Consider the following 25,541-nt stretch of genomic DNA (forward strand, 5'->3'; position numbering starts at 1 on the left):
TATGCTCCCTGAGCATTTAACAAAAATGTAACTAACTAACCAAAACAAAAATCTCACAATGATAAGTAAAGTAAAATAATTCTTGGATCTGACATTTTATCCAGATCTGCACCAAAAGTTAATGGACATGTTTAAATATCTAACCTATCCAACTGCTGCAGGTGAGAAGAATATATAAACCCACAATGCAACCTGGCTACAAGGTGACACTAGGTTACTTTTGGCTATGTTTCGGGTGACATGGACCTTCTGCTGGAGCCACTGATGGCTTTTTATCACTTTTTCACACATGCAGAATTTCTGTCATCGCAGGATAAAGTCACGCATCGTGTTATCAGCGTCTCATTCTGCGGTCCTGGATGAGTTTTTGTCATTTTTCACTATTTTCCACGAGATGGGGCAATTTACCCTCATGCTATTTCCCTTGTGACCTGTAGGGGGCTTTACCTCATAATGAAACTTGACCCTCGTGAAACTGTTGATTCTTTTTTAAGTTTTATTAGTTTTCATTATTTTTCATTTTAATTAATATTGCACACATTTTGGCAAAGGTGTTTGTTATTTTTTTTCTTTTAAATGAAAAAAACTTTTTTAATTTTCCATTTAAACATTTTTTTTTAATTTTCCATAAAAACCTATATATGACAAAAATATATATGGATAAAAATGTGTTTTTTAAAACATATTTTTAAATATGTTTCCTCTGTATATGCGTGAAACAAAACAATATTTTCCAAAAAAAATATATATATATATATTTTAAAAAAGTTTTTAATGGAAAAAAAACTTTTTAAAAAATTTTATAATATATAAATATAGTATATATGTGAACAAACTGGTATCTTAATGGTTGATATACATTCAGAGTAAGTGTTTTATTTCGGGTGAGTTTCATGGGGGTCATCTGGGTGTTTCCTCCGGCTCAGTGCCGGTTCGGTCCACAGGGGGCCAGCAGTCAGGCCGCTGCAGCCTCTCGGTCACCGCCTCTTCCTCTAACAGCCGCTTTTCAAAATCCGCTGCAAACTAAGAGGAGGATGTTACACAGCCGAGCACACAAAGCAGCCAGCACACCATCAGACTGACCGCTGCAGTTCGAGACTCCAACAAAAAACCCGAAGGGAAAAAAAAAAAGTCTCCATCTTCACGCGTAAAGACGCATCTGTGTGCGTGCAGGGGATCATCGGCTCCGCGGGAGAAATGTTGTAAAAGTTTATTTTACAGCCGCGTTTAGTTTACCACGAAATTCCAGTTGGAGAAGGAGCCAAGTGTCGCCCAAGTTCGGAGACTGTGGTGAGTGTCTCTCCGTTTCTTTTCCTTCTTCATCATGTTTTTTATACTCTCCAAAACTCCTGGATGATGTTCGCCGACAGCAACCCGGACAGAAACATTTCCTCCCGACATGCATCTTCGTCAGGACGCAGTCAGAGAGTTCGAGGAGCAGATTGCATTCAGACTGAACTGTGGAGTGTTTTCAGTGAGAGATGTGAGCTCATTCACTGAAGTGTTTCCTGCTTAAATCCTCTGTGGACTTCGTAAATACTCAAGTTTATTTATCTCCACATGTTAAAGGAAACTGAAAATGATCTCACCAGAGCCTGAGAATAAGACAAGAATGAGATCATTGAATTGAGCTTTGAGAGTTTGAAAGTGAGGTAAATGTTTTAAACAACATGAATGTAGTTATCAAAGGCTGGATACCAAACTTAATATCCAATACATTTAAATTATGGGCATATGGTGAGTCAAGGGTTGGCCCAAAAGTCCTAGAAATTGGGGGACTAGAGTGCTCGCATGCCTAATATAGACTTCAGTTTGGTGGTGGGAACACACTTATTAGAAATATGACCATTAAATGTTTAAACTAAGGCCTCATAGTCAGGTAAATGTTGTTTATACAGCCCAAAATCCCAGTCACATCGTCTCTGTGGGCTTTACAGTGTGCACAGTGAACAACATCCTCCGTCTGCAGACCCTCGATTCAAATATGGATGAATTCCCTTGAAAAAGGGAAAAAAAAAATTGGACATGTGGTGATTAAAATTGTGGTTACATCAACTGCAATTTCTCATCTCCTGAATATTGACATTGGTACTCAAAGGCAAGCGTGCATATTCAAAATCATTCTTCTACTAATTCTTCTGTAGCATTTATGTCTTCATGATGAGATTATATCAAAAGGCAACAAGTGATATTAATAAAATCAACAGAGACAACAGTTTGATTATTATAATGCAAGAAACTTCCTTTTGTTCCACCTTTTATTTCAAGATGTCCCACAAAAGAGTGGCATCAGGGGGAAAGTTTAGAGATCTTAACTTTTTACAGGTTGACATCTGTTGCTGATGATTAGTAAGCAGACCAGAGCCAGTGAAGGCTGGGATGGTGCGGAGGATTAACCTCCTTCTTCTGACCTGGACTGAGTGATTCTTTGGCCGCAGCAGCTGTCAAACCACCGTGAGCCGCCGAGCCGAGCCGAGCCGAGCCGAGCCGAGCCGAGCCGAGCAGGAGGGCTACCAGGATAATTGTCTCAGTCAGAGAGTGCAAAGTGGACAAAGTGTTGTGATTCCTACACAGGGTTTGTCGTTCAGACGAGCTGCTGCAATGCTGAGCCGTGATTTCCTTGCTTTTTTCATAAGCCGCTCAGTTGTGCAGATGCAGAATACTGATTTGGTTTTTGTGCCCATTGTCTGCGGTGAATGGGAACCCCCGAGTCTGGGGTGTGGGGGAGACACCTGGCCCGGGAGGCTCCATGATCTCTCTGAGAGCAGCTGGAAAGGCAGAGGTCAGGAGGGGCTCTTTGTATAGACGTTCAGGCCTCAAACCGGGAAGTTTTCAGCTCATCGGATATAATGATGTGATGTTAATTTCAAACTTAATTCACAAGGTCCGAGGGGGGCTGTGTGGTTTCAGCAGCACAGTGTTACTATGTGCAACATCAAGTAAAATAAATGAACTCGAACACGTCCTGATACAAGTTTTATTTCGCTTCACACAGATGGGAAAAAGCGCATTTCTCATTTTCCATCGTTAATCTAGAAGAGATGTCCGTCTAACATAATGTAACTAATCTGATTTGAAGGGTTTCTGGTTACATGGGAGCCACAGAGAACCACCAGTCACAGTCATTCTTGATCACATAGCTGTTCTCTCAGCTCTAATATTGCGATTTTTGCATCATAACTTTCATTCACCTGGTAAAAAAAAAAACTATTAAAATCATGATGATGTGACATTCGTTGGGGTCTGTGCCAAACAAACTGGTTTTCTTAGATCTGGAGAAAATGATTTGTAGACCAGGACGTCTCTGCAGCACTACAGTACTCATTTGTAACACATTTTACCTTTTAATCATTACAACTGCACCTTCTGCAATTTGCTCTTGGCTGTAATTTGATAATATTTGGATTAATTGTGCAGCTCTGCAGCATGCATGTCATGCATATGTTTTAATAAAGTGAGACACCTAATTTATCCATCGTTCAGTGAGGGATATAAGTTCCTCCAACAGCCAAAAAAAAGGCAGAATTTAGCATGAAAGCTCATAATACAAGAACATAAAGGTCATAAAAGTCAGCTGAAATCCAGGAAAGCAAAAAAAAAAGAAGAAAACAACAGATACACTGTATGAACATCCGACTGGTGCCAACAGTCCCAACACTTCCGTGCTGTGCAGAAATGTCATTCAGTATTTTGACGTAACGTTTGTGGAAAGTGTCAGTCATTAAAAATAGCAGCAGGTGAACTGTGCTCAGCTGCCTTTGCTATTTCCATCACGTTAACGCACATTTACCTTCGTTAAGCTCCAGGTGGCTGAACCGAGCTGTTCCGTCTATGAGTTATGTCATTGCTTAAGTTCGTCAGACTGCATCTTTTCTGGTTTTGACCCGTCGAGACCTAATAATCGCCTGCGTTCATTGTTTGTTTGTGTGTTTAGTTCAGAGAAACTGGTTGTGGCTTTTTGTTCGGACCACAAGACTCCAGATTTCCATTCGGGGGCCACAGACCGGTGTCGCTCTCCGTCAAATGGCCCTCATTGTTGTTCTGCCACAGCTATGATGCATCCAAATAGGAAGTTTGACAACTTTGTCCTCGTGTTTGTAACCGACGCTGCAGCCAGTAATCGTTGGCTGGAGGTTTCGGTGTTACTTTGGTCAATTAGTTCCTGGCTGCTTGTTCCACTTGGTTCAGTGCCACCGTGCCGTCTTTGTCCTTGGTCTTTATCTCCAGTGTGTCGAGCATTTTAGTCTAACAATGTCAAACATGCAGCTTTCTGTCTGTCTCTACATCATCAACTTGAGCCCTTTTATTGTCAGCCTTTACAAAATAAAAGAAGAAACCCTGACATTTGGGTATCACAGCTGGTTTTAACCCACATCAGACTGTGTTTACAAGGTGAAGTTTTCCTCTCGAGGTCGCCTCGATGGAATAACATGGATCATGAAACAGCCCAGCTAAAAGAGAGAGTCGAGGTCAGTGTCAGACTTGGCTGCGTCCGTCAATTTTACCTGATTGCCTAATCACTGTAATTGGATTAGCCAAAGCCTGCAGCACAAACGACAGTGGAGCGGCGTGTCGGCAGCTCAGTCGCTCAGTCGACACCCTCAGATGAAGACGCTGTCGGGGATGCAGGCTGTCGAGATAAATGCCTCCAACCTGTTTGTGAGTATATTGACTGGGCACATTATGTTGTGAGGAGATTTTGACTTCTTGCTCTTGTTTTGATTTTGATGGTTAGGGTTTTATTTGCATCATGACTGTGATTTGAAGATGAATTCTGCTCTTGTTCTGGAATATAAGTTTCACTCCTAACCTTCATTTTGGTGAACCAGGTACAAATACATGTTTTATTTCATTCAAATAGCAGCCCACCCAACAAGAAATCCCACTAACTGCAACTGTTGAATAACAAAAAATCTGCTTGATTTCAGGCACATCTGAGACCAGTGAAAATGTTTGTTTTTTTTGTACACTTGGAACCCAGTTATCTGAACCCTGGAGCCCCTTCATCTGCTGAAATGTGAAGGAAAGTTTGATTTTTCTCCTCCTGTTCTCTCAGGGCAGGGTGCTGTCCTGTGGGATGGATGACGCCCAAGAGCAGGACCAGTACGAGGAGCGCCTAAAAGAAGTTTTCAACAGTTTCGACGCCAGCGGCTGCGGCTCGCTGTGCCCGGAGGAGCTGTCCGACCTCTGCCTGTCTCTGCACCTGGACGATGCCACGCCGGCTCTGCTCCAAACGCTGCTGCAGAACCAGGACCGCCTCACCGCCAGGGTACGTCTGTTCCTACTTTAATGATGCAGCATGTGGCTTTCCAGCGTGCAGGGTCCTTTGAATTTGGCAGGCGCCTGTGTCGAGCCACTCCAGCCCTCTGGTCTTTGTGTCTCCAGGCTTGCTGGTGCTTTGTTATCCGTCTTGTTGAGGAGAAAATGTGCCCCCTTATCAGCCGTGATCCCAGGTGTCTGTCGTCAGGACAACCAAAGCCAGCTAATCACCATTCACAGATGCATTTGTTTGAGTGTCCTCCATGTGAAGATGTATGAAATAGAGAGGACACTGGTCTGATGTGACAACAACCGGACCTCAGCTTGTATAAAATGCAGATTGGCAGGGTCTCCGGTGTGACGTTTGGGATGAGGACGAGGTGTATTCCAAAAGTTGCTCCACACTTTTGCATAAACTTGTGTTTGTATATAAGCGTGTGGACAGACGGATGGCTATTGTTTCGCCTGTCAGGGGGAAGGTGGGCGGGGGTGAGTGTTAGCAGAGGGCCGGTGAACTGATCGCCAACAATAAAGTCAAAAAAAAAGGGACGAAGAAAACAGACAAAAAGCCGGCAGCCGCCCGCTTCGACGCACAATGAAAATCAGCATATTCAGGGTTAGCAGCTGTCGATTCTTGAAGTGTGACCTCCGCTGCTCCTGCTCAGCAAACCCTCCTCCACCCAGACACCCAGGAAACACCCAGCCTCCACCCGGCACACTGGGAATTACATCCGCTCTGAGGAATTTCATGAGCTTTTTGCTTCACATGCTGAGCATCGCTTGCGTCTCACCACGGTCAGCTAATAAATTCTTCATTCTTGTCTCAGGTTGACTTCGACCAGTTCAAGAATGCGCTCATTCTGGTGTTGTCATCGACCATCGAGCCGGCTCAGGAACAGCAGGAGGCCGTGTCGACGCAAGGTAACGTCTGAATTCTGTCGTCTTAAAGAGAGTTCATGTCTTTCACACACGTGTCAGGATGGAAACAAGTGCAAAGCATGAAGCTATGTCAGTAACATCGGTTTAAAATTAACTCTAAGGAGGCTTTCATTCAGCCATGAAGGTGACTTGTGAATCAGTGTCACAGCCCACATGCTGAGTCAGCAGTAAATCTACATACAGAGCCACGGAGCCAAAAGCGTCGGCGCAAAGCCAATTAGCAGGTGAACTATTTGCACCGTCATGGTGTGACCACTGGCAGGGTTTGTTATTGTACGGACACAGCTAACACGACACAGCATGTTTAATCTCTCTTGTTTTCGTGAATGAATATTTCCTCCTGCATCAGTTTAGCGCCTGTATTTTATGTCTTCAGGGCCACATCGCACAGCAGTGATCACACAAGACAGATGACAGTACATGGTGTTTGGTGTAGAGCTGATTTAATATTCCATGAGTTGAAAGTGGTAGGGTGATAAGAAGACGTACGTATACATTTTCTTGACTAAATGATTAACCTGCTGCTGGGAAACCTTCTGTGAATTTCTCTTGACGTTTTCTCTACAGGAAGACTCTCCATCAGCCTTTCAGTTCATCGTCTCTTTCGTTCAAACAAATAGGAACATGTGGCTGCTGAAGAGTCTTTGGTTATCAGTTTTACAGAAGTTGTTTTGGAGAAGTATCGGCTGAAGGCCGTGGCAGATATGAGTCATGGGATATTTTTTCTGTTTTGTATTTAGTAATGGGGCTTTGTTGTGAACTTTGACTTATTTTGACAGTTTCTTGTCGTTTGTTTCTCCTCAGAGTCTCCTGAGATCCAGCCAAAGTTCGTGAAGGGCAGTAAGCGCTACGGCCGCCGCTCCACGCCGGAGTTCATCGAGCCTATTTCAGACTCATCCGAAGTTAGAACTACAAATCCGGAGGAGCAGGAGGATCTGGAGGACAACTATGACTCGGCCGTTCCCAGAAAGCGTGAGGTAAAAAGGCTGAGAGCGAGCGTTGTCCTGAAACCTCCAGACACAAGGATGCCATCCTTATCGCCTCCTGTCCTCGCATGCACTGAGTTTCCCAGCAGCAGCCACTGACGGGCAGCGAGGCGTTTATTCTCGGCTAATCAGCTTAGCGGCATGCAGGGCAGAGCCTGGTATGTAATGTAGATGTTCAAACGCAGGAGGTTCTGTTCAAGGCCCTGCTCATTGCATAACAACACAGCACTGTCTGTAAATAACACAGTGGGCATAATTACTGTTAAAAAGCCTCCAGTAATGAAGGTGTAAAACACAGTGTTTGTGTGGCATTGTTGGTGTTTCCTGATGTGATTGGTTGAGTTGCCTGAGCGTACACGCCGGAGGTGACGTGGTGGTCAAGGCAACAGCGCAGCGATTGAGGAATTTTCTTCCAGATCTGACATTTTACAAAAAAAAAAAGAAGAGCGACAGGCGCTGGTTGGACTGTTTTATGGTTGTCAGTGTCTCCCTTTTATTTAAGATTGGCAGCGGTAGCCTCCCATTGTCTGCACAGGACGCGCTGCTGTGTCAGAGTTGTGTGTAGCGTCAGTTCAGTCTCTGCACGGTTCCTCGGCCTGATCTTCTTGGATTATCCTCGCCGCTGACACAGAGAGTCGTTTGACATACGTACGCAGGTCTAAGCCTGCAGTCTGTGTGTCCACGGCCTGTGACGGAAACAACAATAACACCAGCAAGATGTCTGGTGATGTGGATGTACTGATAATTACTGGTTTAGTTGTTGTCGGAGGTGCCAAACAATCAGTATCACAGCTTCTCAGATGTGAGAATTTTCAGATTTGTCTCTGTTTTATATCAGTTTTAAGTCGCGTATCTTTGGGTTTTGGACCATTTGGTCACATTAAACAGGTAATTCAACAACATCATCATTGTTGCCTGATCTTATTCTGTCAGCTTCATGCAGCATTTGATTTGGGAGAACTTGTGAACTCCGACTGAACCACAGGAAGTTTGTTTTTTTTGATTTTTAAAAAGATGTCTTCTTCTTTTTTATCATAAGCAACTCACAGTGAAGAACCTATGCGGGTTTCCTTGATGAATCATTGCTGCAGCTTGTGATGGCGTGATCAGGTTCACCACAGAAACCATCAATGGCCAAACAAAACATGTCTCTGAGAAGCTGCTAAAAACTCAGCTAATAAAGCATGAGGACCGGATTAACACTTCAGAAGTCATTATACCTCTGCTGCCGGCTGTCTTGGTCTTGTAGAGGGAGGAACAAGAAACGTATCACTATTTTTTGACATCTTACTTACAAAACGACTAAATTTATAACTTGAAAAAAGGGGCTTGAACTATTACTATCTGCTGAAACTACTGGTTTTGTCCAAGTGACAGATTGACCTTTTTAGTCAACAGGTTGATTCTCCATACAGACGGCAGGTATAATGTGCTGCAGCGGAATAAATCACGACAAAGAAAAGTCCCCCACTGAAAAAGGTTTAATGACGGCCGGTTCAGCTTGTGCACGGATGGATGTGTTAATATTCTGCGTATTGTCTGCGGTCGCCGCTCCGCCCCAGATGCCTTCCATCCAAGACAAACACTATCGGAGACATTGAACTGAAGCGTGTCTCGTGTGTTGACTAATCTACGCCGCAACAATGCCACAATGTCCGGCCCGGGGACCAGCAGATGGGGATGGGTCAGGGGGCTCTGCTGCAGGGGGGGCGGCTGCAGGCCTGGTGCTGTGGGAGGAGGAGGAGGGTGTAGCACTGTGACAGAGGAACAATGAGAGCCCCACCACCCCCACACCTCGTCACGGATGCCTTTGCACCACGTATCAAAACGCCACTTGCAGGATCCCCATCTGTTCTTCATTCCCTCACTGGCTGCCTCCCGAACAATAGAGCGGTTTGGTTGGCTGGGACGGGGCAGGAGAACAGTGGGTCCCTACAAAATAAAAGCACTCTTTCTTTCATATTTCTTGATGAGCACACAAAACTTTTAGATTTTAAAACTCTGCTCCAGTTTTTATTTAACTTTTTAGATTTTTAAACTTCAAAAGAGTGTTTAATTTTCAGCAACATCTTCTCAGTTCTGCAGTTTTAACTTTAGTTTTGAAAAGATACCACAATAAAATATCCCTGCAGGTTTATGTTCTCGTGTGTTGATGGTACAAACATGTTTTTTAAACGAGGCCAGGTTGAATATGGGTGCAGTCCTGGGTGGGGGTGAGGGTGGGGGCTGTCTGACAAAAAAGCACAACAGAGCTTTTGTGATGGCACGAATAGCAAATCAGGAATGTGGGTAATAACCAGGACGAGTGTGTCTGACACACTTTGTTTCCCATTTTGTCATTTCTAACAAATTAATTATTATGTGTTATTTTCCTCTTGTGCATCATTTAAAATCAAAACCACCTGTTAGTTTATTAAAGTTTCGCCTCTTTAATCTCTGTGTTTTTGTCTCTCACAGCGCTGGAACGCTCACGAAGCGAACACAGAGGAATATGAAGCAGAAGGTACGTTACGTCATATCTCTTTCGGAAAATTAAATTAATGAGTGTTTGTTACAAACTGATCAGTGTTTCACCTCGTGTGCAGGTCAGATGCATCTCTGGAACCCAGATGAGCCGAGCACGCCTCGGGGATCCGTCGCCTCCCTGTCGGCCTGTCTGGAGGAGAGGCTGCGCGAGGCGTGCGGCGAGCTGGCGATCCCGTGGGCCGGATGTGCCGGTCACACTGAGCTGCTCGCTCTCTGTGAACACCTGGGCCTGGAGGTGAGGATCAAAATCAACAGATGGCCCTGTTTTATTTCACCTGTTTGTTTGAGTCAGTTCATCAAGAAATCAGTCAATAAAAAGTGCACACATACGCTGAGCATCATAAAGAACACGCCGTGCTCTCTCTTATCAGCTGTAACTACAGAAATATCTACATTTATGTTTCAGGTAAACATGGATGTGCTCCAGAGTCTGACCGGCGACGGAGTGATGAACGTTCAGGAGTTTGTTTCCAGGGTCGTGAACCAAAACAAACCCCCGACACCGTCCGCCTCCACCCCCTACAGACAGCTCAAACGACACCACTCCACCCAGGTGCGAACATGTTTTTTGGAGCTCATGTGGGAAAATTCACTTCTTTTAATACATTATTTGTTTGTTACAGCTTTAGAATAGTTTATCAAAGATCTAGAATTTGAATCCTTAAAACAAATAATCTCCAGTAAAGACATGTTGTTTCCCTGCGTACAGCCCTTTGATGAGGGAGGTCGGAGGATAGCCACTCCGTCTGCACTAACCGGCACCATCGGGATGCGTCTCTTCTCCACCCTGGACGACGGAACCGGTTTCACCCCAGTCGAACAAATTCTGGACGCCTGGCTGGAGGAGGGGATAGAAAACAGCACTGAGATCCTGCAGGTGACGCACTGCACTCTTAAATACGACTGTTGGATGTTAGTCTTCATTCATTAGTGTATTTTGAAACAGACAGCTGCGATGAACAGTAATCAGATTGTAAAAAGAGGTAAATACTGTAAGCGATTGATTTTTATTTATTTATTTATTTATTTATTTTTTGCAGGCTTTGAATTTCGACCTGGATGGAAAACTGAGTCTTGGTGATCTCACCATGGCGCTTGAAAACGAGCTGCTCGTTGCTAAGAATGGGATTCACCAGGCGGCACTGGCAAGCTTCAAAGCTGAGATCAGATATCTCCTGTGAGTATGACTCATCTTTCAAAGCCAAACGCCGTTTATATTGGATTAACTAAATTTAGAATCATTCCGAAGCTGTTATTCTGAAATAAAACCTTCAAGGTTTGGAGTCGGTTTGTTTCTGTCGTGTGTAAAATCTCTGTTGTTGTTGTTTCTCCTCCTGGCAGAGAGCGAGTCGACAGGGAACTCAGGGAGAAAGAGAAAATCCGTTCGGACCTGGAGAAAGCTGAGAAACTCAAAGCTCAGCTCGCCACTGAGGTGGATGAGCATCACTCTGCGATCGAGCACACGAATAACCTCAACCTCAGGTAATTTTAACCGTCAGATTACATCACCGGTTGTTTGTTGTCCAACATGCCTCTGTCCACTGAGCTGTACAGAGTATATTCGGTCCGCTCGGTATTATATTGTTCTCTGAACGCCTACAGGAAGCTTGAACAGGAACACAAAGAGAAGCTAGCAGCGATGCGATCAGAGCTGATGCAGGAGATGGACCAGCTCCAGCAGCAGGCCGGCCTGCAGCGAGAGGAGCTGGAAGCCGAGGTCCAGAAGATCCGGGAGGACGAGTCCTTTCTCCGAGATCACCTCTCCATCTCTGTGAAGGTACTGGGGAGATTTGTGCTGATATGTCTCGATGACGGTTGTAACGCACAAAGCTCATTTTTTCTCACCAAACTTCGCATCTTCTTGTCTTTAAAGATTTGTCGTCGTTATCTTTATTTTTAGGAAAACAGACGTCTGGAAATGGAGTTGCTGGACAACGCTGAAAAACTGATGGAGGCTCAAAACCAGATTGCAAAACTCCAGATGGTTGTGGACAACATTACGAAAGAAAAGGTAGCGAGACGTTTTATGGACTCTCTTCATTGCACAGGCTCTTTCTTGCTTGTGTCTGATTTATTTTATGCTTCCTGTGCAGCACACTACTAACAAATGATCTTATTATGTTCAGTTTGGAGACCTGGACCCCGGCAGCGCAGACTTCTTCCGGCAAGAGGAACGAATTAAACAGCTACGTAGCGGCTATGAAGCTCAGTACAGGGTAACTGCATGTATAAATCCGGGAAGAATTACTGATTTGTATTCATGAAGCACAGGTTTAACTAATACTGCTGTCATGTGGTAGGAGCTGCAGGATCGTATTGACGAGCTGCAGTCGGAGCTGCAGGAGTTCCACAGTCTCGGACGAGTTCACCCGTCCTGCAACAAACCTCTCTCTGAGGAGCTGGAGAGTAAAAGCCCAGGCATGGAGTCCGATCCAGGTAGGCCTAATGAGGACCTGCAAGACACATACAGTCCCCTGGAGAGCTCATTACTGAGCACTAACTGCATGTGTTCGAGACAACAACCTGTACATAGAAACGCTGGCAAATGTCGTCAGCTTCAACCCGCGTCTGACTTTTCGCAGGTATCGGTTCGGAGGAGGTTCAGCCGTTCAGCATGAGCCTGGAAGCAGAGATGATGTTGGAGCAGCTGAAGGAGCAGCACCTGCAGGAGATGGAGGAGCTGCGAAATCAGCTCGAAAGCAAGGTGAGTCTGGGAGATACCTCTCCTACTTTATTCCCCATTGTTGTGAAACCAACTTGATGCAAACCGTCCAGCAGTCAAAATGCTGTTTCTTTACTTTATTCTTCTCAAAAAGTCAAACTGTTGATTCAGCCGATCCTGCATTCTTTATATCGCCACAGATCGCCGAATTTGACAAGATGGTGGAAAAGCAGAGGGCGACCCACGAGGACCAGAAGGCTGCTTTAGCCCTCCAGTACCAGCAGGAGGTCCAGGCTTTGAGGGAGGAGGTGGTCAGCGTTCAGAACCAGGCGCAGGAGCTCCAGAGCCAGCTCGAGCAGGCGGAGCTGGAGCGGACCGGCCTGGAGCAGACGCAGGCCGAGGAGAGGGAAGAGCTGGAGAATCTGCAGGAGGAGGAAGTGGGAGCGCTCAGGCAACAGCTGCTGGAGGCCCACATCTACACCGCCGACCTGGAGGAGCAGCTGAAGGCCCTCGAGGCCCAGCAGGCCGAGAGGGACGAAAACCTCGCCAGTGCGACGGAGGAACTGAAGAAACAACACGCCATTGAGATCGAGAAACTGGAAGAGGGGCGCGTAAAAGCTTTTGAAGCCAAACTGGAAGAGGAGAGGAAGAAACTGCAGGAAGAAAAGGCCGAGGTGGAGAGGAGATTGATGGACGACGGTGAGAGAGAGAGGGAACGGCTGCAACAGAGCCACGAGGATGAGCTGAAGGCCAGGCTGGACGAAGCGAAGGCGAGGTTTGAGGAGGAGCGTGACGAGGTCGTACAGAGGCTGACGGAGCAGTGGCAGAAAGAGAGGGCTCAGCTGGACGAGCACAACAATGAGTCTCTGCAGGTGCTGCTGGAGGAGGAGATGTTGAGACTTGTCAGGGAACAGGAAGAGAAGGAGAGCAAGCTGAGGGAGCGGTGGGAGAGCGAACGAGCCCGGCTTCAGGAGCGCCACGAGGAGGCCGTGCTGGAGAGGGTGCTGCAGGAAAGGTCGCAGCTGCAGGAGCAGTTCGAGGAGAGGGAGAAGAGGCTGAGGGCGGAGTGGGAGAAGGAGAGACTGCAGCTCGAGGAGGACTACGAGGGGATGCTTCAGGAGAGGCTGAGCGAGGAGAGGGAGAAGTTTGAGGCGGAGAGAGAGGAGGAGGAGGAGAAGAGGCTGGAGTCGGTGCTGGCAGAGGAGAGGGCTCGGCTGGAGCAGAGCCACCGCGAGGCGATGAAGCTGCTGACCGCCAAACACACCGAGGAGAGGGACGCTCTCAGCAGCATGCTGGACAAACTGCGAGACGACATCACGCAGGAGAGGTGAGACTGAGATCTTTTAATCCTAGTAAATCTTTAAAAATTAAAAAACTTGCTTTGCTCTCAAACAGGAAATACATTTTCTTGGCGTCTTGCAAGAATAAGATGAGAAGACTGATGCTGTAATGTGCCTTATGTGATTATGAAACCTTTTCTAATGCTGAGGTATAACATTCATCGTACATCTGAGGCTGATGAAGCGCTTTAAGTGGCCTGTGTAGTTCAGACGAACAGCTGTGATGGAGTGTATCGCTGTGATTAGGTGTGAAATGTTCCAGCTCTCCTTTCTGTAATCAGTTACACAACTGTTTCTGAACAAACACGTTTTTTATGAGCTGATCATTGTGAGAGTGGTGTCAGTCTTCTCACCTAAACCCTGCAGAGAAGGCAAACAAGCTTACTTCCCAAAATATCACATTAATCCTTTTTTAATCATCTGTTCTATAATTGTGTTTGCTGTGCTGTTGCTGTAACTTTAAATGACCATGTACAGGAGCGACATCGAGATCAGCTTCTCCCAGAGAATCAGGGAAGTGGAAGATCGTTTCGCGGGCGATCAGGACTCTGCCGCGAGGCGTTTTCAGGCCGACGTTCTGAAACTTGAACAGCACTACCAAAGTGAGCTGAAGGCCCTTTCTGAGAGCCACGTCGAGCAGAAGCTCCTCTGGGAGGCTCAGCTGCAGGAGGCCATCGAGAACGCTGAGGAAGAAAGAAGAAGGATGGAGGAGAGTGTGGAGCAGGAAAGACAGAGTCTGGATCAGCAGTGGAAGACGGAACAGCACGAGTTAGAACGACTTCACAAAGAGGAGGTGGAAGAACTTGCGAGGAAAAACCAGCAACTGCAAAATGAGTTGGATGAGTTTATCAGCAGGGCTCAGACCAAAGAGATCGAGCTGAGCAGGCAGCTGAACGACCTCCACAGCCGGCTTCAGGAGAGCCTGGAAACCAAAGATGAGCTTCTCGCTCAGTCCGAGAAGAAGGCGCTCGAGGTGGAGCTCCTGCTGAATCAAACTGTGGAGGATTTCAAACAGGAGAGGGAAGAGCTTCTGAGCAGCCAGTCGGAGCTCGAGGCGAAAAACAATGAGCTGCTGTCCATGTCCGAGAGGCAGGTCAGCGAGAGGATCGAGCTGCTGACGGAGCGCGATGACCTGAAGATGAAGATCGAGGAGCTGGAGACGCTGCTGAAACAGGCGGCGGTGGACTTTGAGCTGGAGAGGAAGGAGCTCCAGGAACATGTAACCATTCTTGAGGAGAAGCTGAAAGATAATCCGGAGAATGAGAGAAACAAGTTTATAGAGGAGAGAGACGTGCTGAAAATCAGAATTAAAGAGCTGGAGATGGAATTGAGTCGGGTTTCGTCACCTGCAGTAAAGTCAAAGCAGGAGTCGTGTTTCGTGCCGCCTGAAATCTGTCTCAATGATGATGCTATCCTCGGACAAGATGTCGATGTAGAGATTATAACAGAGGAAGTAAAGATGGAGCCAAACGAAAGCGACGAACATGATGCACAAAAATCTGTGAGTGAGAGTGATGAGGCGTGGCCCGAGAGCGCCCAGGAAGCCGAGGGAGACCCACATGCCAGCTGTTGTTCCACAGACATTAGACGCGGTGACCCAGATGAAAATAATTCAAATGCTGTATCCAAAATCCAAACTGTTTCCCCAGAGGTGCCATGTGATGCCGCCTCATCCCTCGAGGCACTTGAAGGTGAAGACGCCGTTGAAGTCGGTGAGAAAAAAGCAGCTCTGGGATCATGTGAGGAGGGAGACAAACCTCAAGATGCCCCGGGTGCGGACGACCAAAGCTGTTGCCGTGAAGATGAGCCGTGTCATGGGACTGTGGTCGATCCCTCGGTGCTGCAGGAGATGGGTGACCCCAGTGAGCTGTCTCCAGTGGGTGCTGAGGTTACTTGTTTAGCAGAGAATTCCCACGACCGCGAACAAGAGGATGAACTTGTGTCCGACTCAGACTGCGAACGTTTAACCGCTGAAATAAAGGACGATTATCTGGAAACTCCGGAGGATGAAGAGGCCGACTGGGAGGAGAGGGAATATTCTCTCCTGAAGCTGCAGGCATTGTATAACACCGCGACGGAGGAGAACGTCCTCCTGCACGAGAAGATCTCCCTGCTTCAACAGAAGACGGAAATACTGGAGAATCTCCTGGCTCACAACAGTGAAAAGCTCAAAACTGGCCATCTGATATTAGAGGAGAATTACAGCCTCAAAGTCAACATGCTTCTGCTGATGGAGCACGTCAAAGAGCTGCAGGCGAAGGCCTTAAAGTCGACGGAGCTCCAGATCAGATATGAGGACTGCATGTGCGAGAACGCCAAACTGAAAGACCAAAACGGCGAACTTGAAAAGAGAGTTTGGAGCCTCGAGGGCAAGATGAACTTCTTCCTCGATTTCCAAGATCATTCCAAGGTTTCGCTGGCGGACGACATCAGCAGGATGAGAGGGGAGAACAGGAAGCTCTCGGAGTTGTTCAGCGAGCTGGAGAGGCAGCAGAGCCCCGCAGAGGAGACTCTCCTGGATCTGACCGGCCCGCTGGAGGTTAAAGTTCAAGCGGCGACCGATCTGGAGGAGCGCTGTGAGGAGTTTGAGAAGGGGAACACCAGCCTCCGCCGAGCCATCACAGAGCTGCAGGACAAGTCGCAGACACTAAACGAAGCGACGCAGGCTCATAGGTAACGTGGAGAGAAAAACACTAGGAAGCAGTCCCTCCGTGTCTCCTGTGGCTTCTCCCATCCCTGTGGTTGGTGTGTTTTTGAGTCATAGGAGCGCTCCTCCTTTTTGTTTCCAGTCACAACGTAGAGCTGTTCGTCCCACCTGTGATTAGCCTCCTCGACCCTTCGTGCGACGCAACAGATCTTCAACTCTTGTGCTGTTTCGATCCCTGTAGATCACCAGTGGGAGTTCGGTGTGTTGAAATCATAGAATGAGATCCAAGTGACTGGACCTCTGAATTATAAATGTGTATGTAGTTTTTGTTTTTTTTTCTTTTTCTGATGAAGTTTTGTTTGATTTTAGATCTGAGGCCAGTCGTCTCGCTGAAGAAAACGTCGTCCTCAGGCAGAAGCTTGCTGTGTTGAAGGAGGAGGACTTGAAAGAGACCCGGGAAGAGTTGATGTAAGAAACAGTTTATCAATCAGCCAACAGGTACCTCTGTTTTGTTCCTGTCATTTAACTATTTCTTCATATTTTTGATTCTAGGAAAAAATTGGAGCACTTGAAGAAGGGGAATATCGCGGCTCAGAAGGCAGCGGAGAATTTCAAGAAACAGGTGCTGCAGTAACTCATGAAAACAACAGGCTACGTTCATGCTAGCAGCTCTGTGAGGATGAACATGAGCTCAGTGAAAACGGCGACAGCAACGTGATAACAAGCTCACATCAACAGTGTTAGCATGCTGATGTCTGTCACATTCACCATCTTGTGTAGTGTTGCAGTCAGCGTCAGATGTCGCTATTACTGTCGTAGAAATTTCCAACTTCTGACCCTAATTATTTAATTGACTGCTAACTTTGCTTAGCACCAAACACACCAGTACAAAGAAGGCAAAGGAAAATGTCTTCAGGTTGTTCAAAAACCAAAGTACTGGACAAGTTAAAGTTCTGACCTGATGATGGCGCCAAATGGAAAGTTACAGGATCACCAAATTGTAGTAAAAAGGAAAATGCGTCCTGTGCTTGTCGAGAAATTTCTCTAACCTTAAAAAAAAAAAAAGTCTTGGTACAATGAAACATTTACTTCATTCAGACGCAGTAAGTGACATCTCACTTTGTCTTCTCCTCTACAGATTTCAGAGCTGCTCGTGCAGAGCCGGCAGCTGGAAGACGAGAACGGGATGCTGTCGGAGAAAGACGCCCGAAACATCGCTGTGATGGAGGATCTGCGACAGCAGCTGGCAGAGCTGATAAAGCAGAACGACAAGAGGGAGACCGTCCTCGCTGAGGAGAAGAACGAGGTAAGCCGTGTTTGACGACGGGCGGGTGGCGGTGGTGGTCGTCCTGGTGTCGAGCTAGTTGTAGCGAGTAGTTAATCCGTGGTTGTCTTGTGTTAGCTGGCAGCTTGTGTCTCTGCTCTGGAGGCAGAGCTGACCAAAGCTCTGGAGGACACGGCACAGCTGGAGGACAGGAACACCCAGCTGTCACAGCAGCTCTCTGGCCTCAGAGAGAAGGTGAGCATCGGGCCGTTGGACACTTTGATTGATCTAACATGAACACTATCAAAGCATGACACGACCAAAAACATATAAAACATTACCACCACCTTAACTAACACCGCGACATGACTACCAAAGAAACACCTTCCGGCCTGAAAGCCCCTTCGGTCTGCTGAGATAACTTGTGGTGCTCTAGCTTGAGCAGTGAAGGTCTATGTGAGGAAGTGTTTCATTATAACTATGGTCATCTTCTGGTTTTCAGGCTGCCGGCTTCGACTCCATGGAGAGTCAGCTCAGCCACGTGATGGAGGAGCGGAAGTGTGCGGATATGGAATCTCTGGGCCTCCGCAACCAGCTAGACGAAGCTGAAGACAGGGTGAGAGTCAGAATCATCTCCATGTTGGATCATACGTAGTTCATTTCTGACTTGCATCGTCCTAGAACAAGTTGAAACACTGTCACTCAGGACCGAATGCATTCCTCTCTCCACTCCAGGTGAAGACGGTGGAAGAAACTCTCCAGGCTGTGAACCAACAAAGCGTCCGTCTCAAGTCGGACCTCCGCGTCCTGCAGCAGGAGAGGGACTCCCTCAAACATGACGTCGCAGTGCTACACAAACAGCTGCAGAATGTCAACGACAGGGTGAGATTTCCTGATGTTTTTCAGTTAACAGACTGGAAAAAAAATTGGGTGACAAAGGAGCACAGCTTTGTATAGTTTGCTTGACGTGTGCTTTCATTCATCACCACAGAACCATGTTCTGGAGAGGGCCCTGCACTCGAGTGGCCTCCAGAGTAAGACCAAGAAGCGTTACAGAGACGAGATGTCTCGGCTGATGGAGCAGGATCACCAGCTGCTGAGGCAGGAGAACGAGCGGCTGCAGGCGGAGGTGCGCAACGTCAAAGACGACCTCGTGCAGTCCAGAGAAAAGGTGAGAAGAGGACGACGGCAAACTGTGATGAAGTCCATAAACAACCTCTCTCTGTCACTAATCTATAAGCCCTCTGCAGGTCCGTCAGCTGGATGCGACCGTTCTGTCCCTGAAGCAGCACAAACAGCAGAGTCAGGCCTCCCTGGTGAAGGCCTTGGAGCAGGAGAACGCCTCCCTGAAGCAGGAGCTCGAGGCAAAGAAAGATCTCACCAGGGTATAAATCTGTCCAGATAAGCTTTTATCAATCTGCTTCTGAATATGCCGATTATGTGGCGACTGCTCAGATTCTTACTAGATTTGCTCGGTGTGTTTTCAGGGCCGTGAAGCGGGACAAGGACAGTCGGAGGTGGAGAAACTCCAGCAAGAAAATGAGGCACTCAAAACCCAAATGGCTCGATTGTCCACACAGCTGCTAGATGTAGGTCACGGTGCCGACCTTTCTCCTTTTTATTGGAGTGGTTTTAATTACCATAAATATACATTGATTTTAATAATTAATTTGCATTTAGGGTTATTTGTTTTCTCCCTGGTTATGTTCACTGTTCTGGTTGCAACTTTTGTGCTTTCCTTAAACCTGCTTTTTGTGTGTTTCTCTTAGAAGAATGAAATTAGAGCACATGATTAGATTTTTTTTTTTTTATTTCAGTGTTGCAAAAACAAAGCAATACTGATGCTTTGCAAAATACACAGATTGAGAAATGAGCCCCTTACATCGGTGTTTTGTTTAACACAGTCACACAGAATAAGTGAAGTCTGTATTTTACTTGTATTTACTGACATTATCCCTTTGGCAATTATGTCAAGGCTTCATGTAACATCACCGGTTCTTCTGCAGCCACATTAATGATATAGATTAGAGTTGTTTTGCCCACTTTCTGCACAAATACACATTTGCGGCTCGTTCAGACCCAGTAACAGATGCTTTGTGGCTGCAGTTGAACATGACGACCTTTGTTGCTCCTTACCTTGTGTGTCATCACTCATTTTTAACTTCAGTAAACAGCAGACGATCTCGCAGCACACGTTTTCATCTTATTATGAGCCACGACCAGAGTTCAAAGCTTGTTCAGCTGTCTGACAACAGAAAACACACAATACAACACCAAATCACAAAAAAATGCAGATTCACATGGAACTAATTTTATCACATGACCTCTTTGTTTGGTGAAATATGGTCTGTTATTTGTGGTGGAATCCTCTGAACATCCTCTGTGATGATTTTAAATTACAAGAAGGCCCCACGTTTTACTGTTCTAGTACGGATAGGGCAACAAAACAGACAACAGTAGAAAACAGGGATGAAATTGTCATATAATTATAATAATTAGTGTTTTAGGGATGATCTGTTATAGTATACATGTTATGTGTATAAGAGGGTGACGGAGGATTAGATTATTGTTAATTAAAGTATATATTTCTCTTAAGAACAGCGTCGTTCTCTTCTCTTACTCTTTCTCGATTCTGTCCAGTCATTTCAGGCTCAGCTGGTCGAACTTCTGCCTCCGTCGCCTCACAGGATGCCCCGGGGACAACATCGTGGCGACGATCCGGGCAACATGCAGGTACAGTGCGACCCGATCCCTCCCCGATAGCAGCAGTCAGGCAAACATGCGCACATACTTAATTTACAGGATAAACATTAAGAGCACCTAAGATCCAGTTTAGTACCTGAAGATTTTGTGCCGTTGCATCACTGCACAGTTTGGTGTCACACTCATCTCTGACTGTCATCGTTCTATTTTGTAGCCACAGTTACTGTACTGTCACTGTTACCATTACTTCATAATTAATGACTTTAAGGAGGGAATCATGACTTACATCTCATGTCGGGAATGTTTCGGGATATAACGGGTGTATTTACACTCAACTCCCAGTGTGTTTCTATCATACTGAATTCTGGAACACCTGAGCTGAGCGTCATTTTGTTTCTCATGACCTTTATGTTGCATGTTATGTGGATGCTGGGTGTTTGGTGCCTCTTGTCTTGGTGCTCGTCGTAGATCCGTCTGTCCTCATCTCCTCGTGTCGTGTCTGTGTAGTGTTTACTTTCTGGGTTTGGTATTTAGTCTGTGGTGCCTGTGTGTTTTCTTTGTCGTGTTTTCCGAACTCTCACCGTCATTATTTAATTTTCCATCTTGGGACTGAAGGTAGTCACGGTGGTGACATCATCTGGGTGTGGTCCTGGTGGCTGTTTTTCCATTTGTCACCTTGTGTTAGAGTCCTACGGCACGAATCTCCATCTCTCCCTGAGTAGATAAACACAGTTTATCTGTAAATGGAGGAGTCATCCCACTGTTGGTGTGTTTTAATAGCATCTGACCTTCTGCTGTGTCACTTACATCTGCGGCATGACAGCGCTAGTTATCACCAGATTATGATGAATGTACAATCTGTGTTTATTCACATGATTATTTGTTATTTATTTATAAAACACTGGATGAATTTTGTGTATGTAGCAGCCATAGAAACCTGTGTGAATAGAGCTGGGTTTAAAAACAAATGTTTTCCGATTCAAATCAATCTTAATTTGAATGATCTGATTCATAATATCCCTTGATCAAATTTTATGCATTTTCCTGTGCGACTAAAATGAATTCTTGCCAAGCACCAAAATGCAGGTAGATTTTCCTTTTTAAGACGGATAACCTTAAGAGGCTATCTGCCAATGTTTGCATCAAAAATAGTCAAGGACAAAAAATTAAGTGCGAGTCTCTAACTTGTTTCCATGGTGCATTTAGGTGCATCTGGTAAATGCAGAAACCTTCCCTTTGTTAAAATACTTGGGCCTACATCTGTTATTGGTTTCTTGTTCTGTGACTCGAATCATAGTGATCAACAATATCCTCTACATTTGTGTATGTACATATTTTAAACACAAATCTCTGAAACCATTTAATTCAATTCTTAAGTAAAAAGTAAATCTTTTTAACGTGAATGGCACCTTCCTCCCCCAAGGCCCAACCGTCTCTTTTTAATTCAATCAAGCCCAATAAAAAAATTTAACATTTTAAATCTGCTGGATATGGATTTTTAATTGAATCCACATTTTATTCTCACTTGTTGATACAAGCCACCTTCATACAGCTGTTCATCTGGCAATGTTAATGAAAGTTTTTGGATCTGTCCCTTAATCTGGATTCGCTCCAGACCCATCCTCCATCCAGGAAATCTGTTTGTTCCTGCCGATAAACCAACCGCTAACCCACAGAAATGGGTAAAACCTTACTGGCGGATGTAATTACTCCAACTTAAAGGGTTTCTTGTACAGCTTAGACAGTAAGTTTTAATAGAATCTATAAAATCTCCACACAAAATTGGCGTTGTAACTGAAATATCCTGTAACCGAATTGATATTGAATTGAATCGGAATGGCTCGTGGTGTTACCAAGCTCTATGTGTGAAGGCCTGTGAGCTGAGCAGGTATGTGTAGGTGTGTAGGATTGGCAGACAGGTAGAGCCGTGGTGAAGTGTTCCTGCCTTTTCTCTCCAGGGGCCGATGCCGGAGCAGCGGGCGGCTCACGCAGACAGCTACCGGCGGATCGGTGGACTGTAACTCCAGCGTCTTTCCCTGCTCTTCGCTCTAGCCTCTTCTTCTTCTTCTTCCTCTTTTTCCTCCACGACTGCTCTTGCTCAGTACTGCTCTTCCTCTGCTATGCTTGGAGCCCAAAATCTGACCGTGGCACGCGATGCCGTCCTTGTCCTGCATCCTTATAGGAGACTGTGAACAAAATGTGGTGCCTGATTCAAAAGGCATGAATGTGTAGTTGTATTTTCCTGCTGCTAGGTGGCAGGAAAACACTGAAAAAAAAAGGCTCCCCGAGGTTTTTTTTTTCCCAATGGGATTTTTAATTGAATACTTTAAAATTTAAAGTTTGTCCAACATGCCATGTCAAATTAAAATATCTCCAAACACACTACAGTGTCATTTGTCGACAGACGTTTGTAAGAATTTTATAGTCTTTAAATACAGGGAATCTTTTTAAAGCGGGGTGTATTTTTGGGGGGGAATGTTCTGCACTTGTACCGCTGATAATTGTCTGAAACAGGGTATGTACATCCTCAGAGGCTAAATCTTGTGCAACAGCTCGCCTTACGATCATCGAGGAGCGTTAAGTTGAGGCGAGGTCAGTGCCTGACAGCCTTCTGAGCCTTTTCTAACAATCAAAGCAAAAATTCAGCCTGCGGTCGTCAGGTGACGTTACTGTCTGTGTCCAGTCAGGGTCTAAAGAGATTTCTTCATCAAGTTTTCACTGTTAATCTTTGTTGTTCGTATTTCTTATCTAACACTACAAACAGTTGAATGTTCATGTTGTGTTTTGTGTTTCTGGGACTGTGTGTGTGTGTGTTTCTCTGTATTTCTGTTTTTTTCTGCTGCTACACAACCAAAGCGGATCGCATCTTTTCAGGTCATGTTTGTTTCGACTGTTCACGCAACTGTTAACGCTGAATGTTTGTCTAGTATCAATTATTATATTAATGAGTCCCTGTTAGTGTCACCTGTGTTTTGCTGAGTCATTTAGTGAGTCTTTATTTTTTTGCACCATGTATAGACCCAAACGTCAGATGATGTTTCTTTATTTTATTTATTTCTAATAGAACCATGTTAGAGTTTATTTTATTTATGCATTAAATTATTTTTTTGTAGAAGTATCTGGAATACATGGCTTAATTTTATACTTATTTATATTTTATTTATTTGTTTTTTTAGTCATTGTCATCTCCCTTTTAAAATAAATCATTTAATGGTGAAATCAAGATCAAATAAAGCGTCTAGCTCATAAAACATTTTGGTCTCTGAGTCGTTTCATTCTTGTCGCTCGTCAGTGCGCGGCAGCTCAAAGGGAACAAAATTCTGGTTTCGTTATCACTCCGTTGCGTCTGCAGCATTTTGTTGATCTCGCTCACTGTCTTCTCACCAGGACGACAGGGAGAGGAAGATGAAGAATATGGAGGAGCGCATGAGGGAAATTGAGCTGTCGCTGCATAACGTCAAACTGCTGCTGAGAGAGAAAGTTGCTCAGCTGAAAGAACAGGTCAGTTAAAAAAAAAAAACTCATTCATCAGAAACAATTCTGTGGGCAAAAACACTGTCGTCATGAACAAGTCTTGCATGTAATTTTAAATATTTTTCATGTTTGCTGAGATCATGACACTCAAATGTCTTTCATAAATGCGCATGTTTGAATTTCATCTTTTAAAAATGGAAATAAAAAAGCAATGCTGAGTTCAGGTGCGCTCACGTGGATAAAAAAGCCTCCTCCACAATAAAACGCTGCTTCATTAACTCACTTAGAGTTATCAAGTAGTCCTTCTACAGTGTCCATGCTGGGCCTCTTGATATCTGACAGCATATGGAGAAAAAAAAATTCAGAAAACTGCAGATTATCAGTGGCTGCAACCAGTAACACGCATGCATCTACACGTCCGTGCATTCACGTGCAAAACCTCACAAACACAAGTTTGAGCCTCGTAGGTGGAGAGGTGCAGGTGCAGACGCTGATCTGTGGATCAGTGAGCTCATGTACAAAGTTTGGTCACAGCTTCACATCCAAAACTAATCTATTAATCAAAATATCCCTGATTGAGTCGAATCAGGACCTTGAGAATCTGACCAAGTATCAACTACCTCCAGATGAAACGTTCGCGCCCTTTACATGGACAACAAAGAAACACAGCTGACACGAACAGTTTAATAAATGTACTCTTAAACATGATTATTAAATAATTGCGAGCCGTACATTTCACTGTATCAAAGCCTTCATCATCTACTTCCTCTGACTTTTCCAGCTGCACAAGAACGGCAAGGCCGACGTGCTGATCAAAGATCTGTACGTGGAGAACGCCCAGCTGCTGAAAGCTCTGGAGATCACCGAGCAGCGGCAGAAAATCACAGAGAAGAAGAATTACCTGCTGGAGGAGAAGATCTCCAGCCTGAACAAGATTGTGCGTGACCTGAACCCCTCGCCGCTCTCCTCGCTGCCCTACCACTATTAACGTGCCGGATGCAAGTGACCAAACTAATTTTACTTTGAACAGCACCAAATGCACAAGAAAAAGGCCTTTAAACCTGTAAAGCCTAATTTCACTGTGTTGAATATGAAGTATTTTTATTTTATTGTATTTCATATGAAGTAAGAATGAGCTTTTGTCACATTGGACCTAATGAAGAAACCAAATGTGAGGTTAAACTGTAAAGAACACCTTTTATTTTACAGTAATTTATCATTTTAAACAAGTAATTAACTAAATATTTTTTACCAGGACACTATATCTTCTAAAAGAAAGAAGCGATACTGAAGTGCACTATTTATATAAGCGTCCTCTTGTCTGTGTTGTCAAAGAGATAAATTGTGCCGATCCGTCTCTGCTCTCCTGCTTTAGACTTTATGTAAAGAAACAACACACCTGTCTGTTGTTATACCATGTGAGCGGAGAGCGCAAATAGTCTGGTGACCTTTTCCAGATGTTTGCTCTCATCAAACACGACCTGGAGTCACAATCGAGAGGCAATACTCGCTATTTAAGATGCACCGGATTAAAAAAAACGGCTACTGAATGTTGCAATATGTAAAGTTTTTATGTGTAAAGCTCATTATGCCAATATGAATGTGTAAATGCTGCCACGTAAAAAGCACTAAAGTTGTAAAACAGGGTAATGTTTTGTTTTAACATGTACAACATAAAATACATGCATCGTGTTTGGTTTGATTTCTTACCTGATTTTCAGTCTGTCAACAGGCCGAGCAA

At 45.1% G+C, this 25,541-nt stretch overlaps 1 protein-coding gene and 1 long non-coding RNA gene across 4 annotated transcripts; one reads left to right on the top strand and one right to left on the bottom strand.

The window, feature by feature from the left end:
* The first annotated feature begins 962 nt into the window (after positions 1-962).
* On the top strand, positions 963-25,492 carry nin (ninein (GSK3B interacting protein)). Of its 3 annotated transcripts, none has more exons than XM_037071537.1 (28): positions 964-1,290; positions 5,057-5,269; positions 6,087-6,180; positions 7,003-7,175; positions 9,642-9,687; positions 9,770-9,945; positions 10,117-10,263; positions 10,420-10,587; positions 10,751-10,887; positions 11,052-11,192; positions 11,313-11,487; positions 11,611-11,721; positions 11,837-11,926; positions 12,011-12,146; positions 12,293-12,414; positions 12,573-13,699; positions 16,729-16,827; positions 16,912-16,981; positions 17,498-17,665; positions 17,762-17,878; positions 18,126-18,239; positions 18,359-18,505; positions 18,615-18,794; positions 18,874-19,008; positions 19,111-19,212; positions 20,264-20,356; positions 23,714-23,827; positions 24,582-25,492. In XM_037071537.1, exons 2-28 carry the CDS (start codon positions 5,078-5,080, stop codon positions 24,786-24,788), a joined length of 4,581 nt encoding a protein of 1,526 aa, XP_036927432.1. In that variant the 5' UTR covers positions 964-1,290; positions 5,057-5,077; the 3' UTR covers positions 24,789-25,492. The 3 variants fall into 3 exon arrangements, with proteins under 3 accessions (XP_036927433.1, XP_036927432.1, XP_036927435.1); XM_037071540.1 differs by lacking the exon at positions 964-1,290 and adding an exon at positions 14,190-16,385 and having other exon boundaries at positions 5,058-5,269; XM_037071538.1 differs by lacking the exon at positions 17,762-17,878 and having other exon boundaries at positions 963-1,290; positions 24,582-24,788.
* Positions 8,922-21,041, bottom strand: LOC119004574. Its single transcript, XR_005070247.1, has 6 exons — positions 20,908-21,041; positions 20,244-20,413; positions 19,760-19,868; positions 10,467-10,548; positions 9,759-9,939; positions 8,922-9,116 (listed from the first exon to the last, which is right to left on the bottom strand). It is a non-coding gene; the product is annotated as an uncharacterized LOC119004574 (long non-coding RNA).
* Positions 25,493-25,541: the final 49 nt, after the last annotated feature.

The sequence above is a fragment of the Acanthopagrus latus genome, chromosome 16, assembly GCF_904848185.1.
Source record: "Acanthopagrus latus isolate v.2019 chromosome 16, fAcaLat1.1, whole genome shotgun sequence".
Classification (NCBI taxonomy): Eukaryota; Metazoa; Chordata; class Actinopteri; order Spariformes; family Sparidae; genus Acanthopagrus; species Acanthopagrus latus.